At 35.9% G+C, this 6,976-nt stretch overlaps 1 protein-coding gene across 1 annotated transcript; it reads right to left on the bottom strand.

The window, feature by feature from the left end:
- Positions 1–756: 756 nt before the first annotated feature.
- Positions 757–4,735, bottom strand: cfap161 (cilia and flagella associated protein 161). Its single transcript, XM_020934700.2, has 8 exons — positions 4,630–4,735; positions 3,822–3,911; positions 3,235–3,452; positions 2,555–2,636; positions 2,404–2,439; positions 2,182–2,304; positions 1,239–1,312; positions 757–1,123 (listed from the first exon to the last, which is right to left on the bottom strand). The coding sequence occupies exons 1-8, from the start codon at positions 4,693–4,695 to the stop codon at positions 871–873; spliced, it is 942 nt and encodes a 313-aa protein (XP_020790359.2). The 5' UTR covers positions 4,696–4,735; the 3' UTR covers positions 757–870.
- Positions 4,736–6,976: the final 2,241 nt, after the last annotated feature.

Genomic DNA, 6,976 nt, shown 5'->3' with positions numbered 1-6,976 from the left:
GGAAAATTTGCACAAGCTCTCAACACAAATGAAGCTGCGTTTTCTTGCCAAAATGGCTTGAAGCACAGGCATGTATTACTTTGATCCGGAAAGTACCATAACTATTCTGAATATCACCAAATGAAAGAGTAACTGTACCTGGATACTCCAAATTTGTATTCTGAATATGTATTTTTGATGCATTTATTGTATTTAATTACTGACTGTATTTGGAAGACAAAATACAAAACAACTCTTTCAATCTTTCATTTTTATTTTTTATACCACATTAGTTGGCCCCTTATGCATCTTTTTCCTTGTCAAAACCTGCACGACTGTGAACAATCAGAGAGAAATCAGATTACTCCCATCACAGTAACTGTTTACATACTCTATGTAACAATATACACTACCAGTCAAAATTCTGGACACACTCTTAAGTGTTTTTTTTTCTGTTTGTTTGTTTTTTTACACTACCTTCTACATTTCATATACATGCAGAAGACATCAAATATACACTGCCAGATATATGGAATTTTGTTGCAAAGAAGAAGACTCAACTAAATACTTTTCATATTTTATATTCAAATCCTAAATCTGTCCACCCTCTGCTTTGTTGACAGTGCTGCAAACCCAACTGTGCTTTGACACTGTCAAGAAATGCAAGGCAGAGATCAAATCAAAGGGTGTTTTTTTTTTTTTTTTTTTTTTAGATATTGTGAGTGTATTGTTTGTTTGCTACATTCCACATGTGTCCAAACTATAATAATCATCCAATTTGTGGTGTATATGGAACATAGTTTAGCATATTTTTTCAATATGCTCAATTTATCAGTCAATCAATATCATTCAAATGTCTCTTTCACTTTTTGATATGATTTTGCTCTGTGTTCAGACTCCACTGTTTCTCTGCTGAAGACCTCCCACACTCGGGGCAGGTTGTTCGGGTGGTTGATGGTCGCTCGGGGCAGAGTGCTGAGGCAGTTGTTGGGGCAGTTCTTGGTCACTGGGGTGGTTGAACAGCACTAGCCCCTCCTGTCCCGGGTCAGAGGTACAGATCCACCAGTGGTTGTTTTCCTCTTCAGCTTTATGAGAGTCCAGGAAGGTGTGTGCTGTCAGCTCAAACTCCCTCCCATATATGGTCCTGTGAGGAGGCAGGGGCAGGGGGAGGTTGTGGGTCAAATGCCGATCTTATGTGAGGAGATTAGGCAGAGGTTTCACTGTACATGTCAGTAGCATGAGTAGCATGTGTGATTTACCAAAGCACATGGTCTCCCAGAACTGCAAGGGCCTGGTTTGTCTTACAGTGGATGATTAGCACCTTAGCGTTAGCCTGGAGGAGAGCCAATGAAGTAATTAAACACAGAAATACGTTTTGGCCCTAGGTAACAGTAACGTCTACCCATGCCATATCCAAAGGTAGGTAGAGTAGTCAAAAATATACTCATGTAAGAGCAATGTTACTTCAACATAACATAATATCACTCAAGTAGAAGTACATTGTAGTAATAGTAGAAATTACAAAATTAATAAGTAAGAATAAAAAGGTGTTTGGGAAAACTACTTTAAAAGTAACTATCTGGACATAACATTTGATTTATAATTTGTAAGGACAAAACATGAAATAATGCACAAAATCCGGTAATTTCAAAGGATAGAAAATGGGACAAACTAAATCATATTTGAAGAGCTGCAAGAAACACAAATGTTCAGATCATTTAATATTTTTGTCAAGCTTTTGTCATTTGTAGAAAACTTTCTCAATTAAGAGCACTGTTACTTCAATAAAGAAAAATACTCAAAAAGAAGTAAAAGTGTGCTGCTAAAAAAGTACCATACTCTGAAAAGGACAATTCTTTTAAAAGTTACTCCAGTAAATGTAACTAAATAAATATAGCTAAGTTCTACTCACTTTTGGTCATATCTGCTGCCCGTGTCCAACCAGGAAGTAAAATTATTAACAAAATTATTAAACCAGAAAAGCCTGGGCAAGATTCTAAATAAAATCTAAAATGTAATGATGTAATCTATGTTTGAGTGAAATGTGTAGTCTACCATGGTGGTTGAGGGAGCCAATGGTGCAGACTACACTCAGACTCATGATTGTTTTTGTAAGAAAACCACAAAGGTATTTAAAAATTTAAGTAACAGAAAAATCAAATGTGTAGGAACCAAATACTAGTGTGCTGTCTGTAGACTCACAGGTACAGGCAGGCCCTCATGCTCCAGCCGCTCCTGAGGGTCAAAGTGCACGACTTTCCACCATGACAGAAACGAACCCTGTGTCTCCAGGCTCACCTCCTGAAGGCGGGACTTCTTTGCACACTACACAGTCAGGAAATACACAGGAATTATACACAGGTCAATGCAGCTATAGTTTTAGATGTGTAGGACAATATCAAGTAGTATGACAAGTACAAGTACCTTTTGAAAGGTGCTGATGTCACTGGTAAGGAAAAGCTGAGGAGGAAAACAAAGGGCAGATGAATATATATTATTTATCAAATTATTTATGATGAGAAAATGTATAAATGCTTCATAGTACAAAGTAAAGAGTGTCTGTGCTGTTACTTACTCCTCCTGCAAAACCGCTGGTGGTTCTCAGGGCAAAGCTTTGCTCATAGTGAAGACTTGTGCCATCGAAGCTTCCATCCACACTACAGATAAAAAATATGAATAATATCAGTCATAGACACCTTAAAGTAGACCTGGGTATACTGTGGCCCGTTACATTAGTGAAGAAGAAATGTTTATGAGCAGTGATGATTTCGGCCCAGTCCTACACCCATATGTGGCACAACAGAGTGACAGACATCATAAGGTACAAGGTGCTTTTGAAAGAATAAATCAACATATTGCTTTCAGTGATGCTAGTTTAAGTGGTAGGTGCTTATACATCTAACGATACAGTGCACTATCTTGCATTTATTCAGTTACAGGTGTTTACTGTGTGCACCTTGACAGTCCATAGATCTGACTTTTAACTTGCCTGACGGCCACAATATTGCTAAGTTCCAGTTCTGTATTTTTGTACTTTTCCTCTTGATGTTTTTCCACAAACTGTCACTTATCTGATGTAAAACTATGATACATATTGACCCCAGGTACTATCCCACCAAACAAAGTCAAATTTAGAAAAACATGAATACCTGTCATATGCACTTTAACTATATTTAGTACCCGAGATATGAATACCAGTAAATACATACACTATGCACATACACTACAAAGGCTTATACATTATGCAGTACTGACCTGGTGATGACAAAAGCAGTGCGTGTGCAGGGCTGTAGTGCTGGCCCTGCACTAACCTCACAAGGGGGCAGCAGACCTGGAGTAGGCTCTCTGGTCAGCCGGGACACCTCTGCGTTTAGACTGACCGCGGTGCACTGTCTCACAGCACTGCCCATGTTAACCAGCATCACCGCGTCCCCGAAGTGCACACCGCCATCTCTGGACACGGACAGAGGCACCTGCACGAGGACAGGGGGACAGTGAGAGAAATTCAGTGAGCTTTATTTCTATATCACATTTATAAGCAAAGACTGCTTCCAAAGTGCTGCACATATAGAAATAAAACATCGACAATCTAATACAATAAAAACATAAAAACAATAGAGTAAAACCAGTGAAATAGACCCATATGAATAAAAAATCAAATCAGTAAAACAAAACAATAAAATACAACAGAGGATCACACAACTCACAGGGTGTTAAAAGTCAGAGAGTAAAACTGGTAAAAGAAAGAAACATGGGAACAGAGAACAAGGGGGCAGGGGGACAGGTGTCAGGCCTCTACATGTACACTCTGTTAGACATTCTGGAGGCAAAGTGACATTTACCGGTCTGAGAATGTGCTCCTTTAACAGTTGAGTTCTCTGCCCAGCCAGCTCTCCCCGCTCCTTTTTCTCCAGATACTCTTTCAAAGCATCCTGTGGAAGTATAACTGAACTCATCAAACTCATATTTATATAATACAACAAAAATATAAGTTACCTATTTACTAATTTAAACTTTTGCTTTTCTTTCATGTCTGCACCACCAGTTTGTCTTTACTCCTGAAAAGTGCTCTTTAGTCTATGTGACTCTTAACTTTTCTTTTCTGTCTTTTCTGTCACATGGAGACAAGCAGATGACACCACCAGGCGAAGTTACAGATTATCTGTCTTACAGATCTGTGGAGTGGTGAACCTGCTCACACTAAGAATGCATGGTTTTTCAAGGCATTTTTTTTTTTTTTTAGCAAATTGGTTTAATGCAATACTGTGAGACATTCTAGGGAAAAGAAATGACATCTCCATGGAGATGTGCGAACAGCACAACCCCACCTGAAAAGTTACTGCACTTGCTATTTCTTTTGACTGAATTAATTTCTCATTATGTCATTGTCATTGAAGAAAAGTGAACAAAAGTAGACAAGCAGCAGCAGTAGTAGTAACAGTAATTGTAGTAATAGTTAGTAGTGGTAGTAGTAGACCTATAGTTTATTTTTAATATTTATTCATTTTTATGTAGGCTAAAAATGTATCTTTTTGTAAACATATGAGGACCCAGTTAGTTAGCTAACATTAGCCTTTGTGTACATCAGTTGCTTTGGAACACAGCCCTAGTTACGCATGGCGGTAAAAAAAAAAAAAAAAAAAGTCAAACCTCTTCCAGGCGCAGGTCTTCGTACCAGTTCCCGACCTTGGCACGGCGTGTCCTCAGCAGAGCCATATCTGCAGCAGTGAAAACCACAGTGACGGAGATAAATAGTTTTACAGTTTAAAGATTAAACTTGTGTGGTTTGTGTGAGGCTCAGTCTGTGCTCAGGACTGAAGCAGCGTGGTGTGGACGTGTCTCTATGGCAACCCACGTCGGCCACTCACACGCGACCAAACAAAGCACGTGACTGGTGAGACGCTAATCTTGTGCAGGAAATAAAAAATAAAATAAAAAAACAGGAATTATTAGTTGTAGTAATCATGAATTAATTGTAATTATATTATTGTTAATTATTATTTTTGTTATTATTATTATTATATTGTTCTATGGTAGCAATTTAGTGTTTTAAATTGAATTAACTATTATTGTTAATGTATTTTATACCTTGAGAAAGACCAATATAATCAAGGGTAGTTATTATTATGTATAGATCATGGATACAGTCTATGGACCCATGTTGCTTGCGCAGCAGATGACTGTATCCTGCCACTAGATGGGGTTATTGTACTCGATGTACAAATGTAAAATTTCTGTAACGTTAGTTTTATATATATATATATATATATATATATATATATATATATATATATATATATATATATATATATATATATATATATATATATATATATATATATATATATATATATATATATATATATAACTTTGTTATATAGTAGTCATAGTCATTTTGTATCAATATTCCATCAATATTTCTATTTATAACTAATTCTAGTTTTCCTTTTTCATTAGGATTATGTGGGAATTTCAGAAAGTAATGATAACCTGAGGGTATGGCATTCAAAATGTTTAAGTGACAAAGAAAAATTCACTTCTCAAGTCTTTTAACTGTCAAATAAATAATTATTCTAGATAAATAATTCCCCTGTCAACACAGTTTTGCAATTTTTGGCTGTAACAGTTTCATTATTTCAATTGATTCAATTGATTGTTGTGTATGGAGAGAAATTATAGACTTATCAGTTTCCAAGCTTTTTGTGTCTGCTTATTGCAAATAACATCACGTCGTGATGTTTATTTTCTAGAATGCAGAAACAAGACTGCCAGTGATGGTTACATTGTTTTGGAGCCCCAAGTATCATTGTTGTTTTCTTTATTTGGGGGTTTAACCAAGTTGATTTCCTGCTGCAATTAATAATTTCTACAAATTTGTAGCCCAAGATATTTTATTTTGTGTTTGATTGGAATGATTTTAATTTCTGACTCCTCTCTTTTAGCATGTGCAAGCTAGTTTAGCATGGCACCAGAGGGTCCTCACAGTTGGAGAAATAAAGCTTTGATCTTATACTCAAATGAATCTCCACCACTTTGCTGTGTTTTAACACTTATAAACACACCTCTACAACCCTTACCTCTGCACAGATTTGAATTTTCAAACTACTTTAAAAACATGCATTTTTACAACGACAATGAATGTGGTCACCTCTCCACAGATGAGACCTGTAATTTGGTCTTGACCTGCTTGTTTCCATGGAGATAGATGCCCTATGGCCTCATGGAGACCAGGGAGTACAGCACTGGTCCTGTGGGTACACTCACATCAAAGGCTCTGGAAGGAGCACTGTAATGGTTCATGGCTAAGAGGAAAGAGGTGCATATTCATCCATTTGTTCACTGACACTGGCAATTTTTTTGAAAAGCATCTCCATGGAGACAAGCAGGTCTCCCATCCCATCAGAAAAGTTACATAATGCCCCTTTAAGTAAATTGTAATAAAAAATACAATGTACATGTACTTGAAAAATATTTAAAAAATAACAAATGACATAGGCATTCCAAGTTGACTTTCTGTTTATTGAATGATTTCCATCCATTCTTTCAGGGTGGTCTTCTGATCAGCTCCATCTTGTTCTTCATCTTCTGGAGACATGGTTGTCAAGTCTTTAACTGAGGAATGCAGGTCCTTGAAATTAAAAAAATCAGGACAGACACAAGACTCAACTCAGCTATAAGACTTTTATTGAAATTGTTTAGCTTTTATTGAAATTGTTTAGTTAAATTAAAAATTTCAGTAATTTTAGTAATTTAATCTATTTGTATTATAATCTATTTACATTTTAATTAATAGTTATAATATGTATAAATATACTCTTTCCAGATTAACTCAAATAGGCTACAATTTTAAACAATGTAACATTTTAACAATTAATTTTTAATCTTAAATATAACTTATTTTTTTAAACAATTTTAAATGACTAGATATATTAAACAAATTTAATATTTTATTATTTGAAATCAATTTTTAATGAATTAATAAATAGCTTTTGATTGC

Source organism: Boleophthalmus pectinirostris, unplaced genomic scaffold, assembly GCF_026225935.1.
Source record: "Boleophthalmus pectinirostris isolate CB_2022bp ecotype Guang Dong unplaced genomic scaffold, ASM2622593v1 HiC_scaffold_2, whole genome shotgun sequence".
NCBI lineage: Eukaryota > Metazoa > Chordata > Actinopteri > Gobiiformes > Gobiidae > Boleophthalmus > Boleophthalmus pectinirostris.
This window is presented reverse-complemented; position numbering and strand designations above follow the sequence as displayed.

Coding starts and splice junctions, on each gene's coding strand:
- cfap161 (XM_020934700.2), bottom strand. CDS start 4,695: ATGGCTCTGCTGAGGACACGCCGTGCCAAGGTCGGGAACTGGTACGAA. Junction 3,453..3,821: donor AGGAGCACATTCTCAGACCG/GTAAATGTCACT, acceptor GTCCTCGTGCAG/GTGCCTCTGTCCGTGTCCAG. Junction 1,313..2,181: donor ATGAGGGCCTGCCTGTACCT/GTGAGTCTACAG, acceptor GCTCTCCTCCAG/GCTAACGCTAAGGTGCTAAT.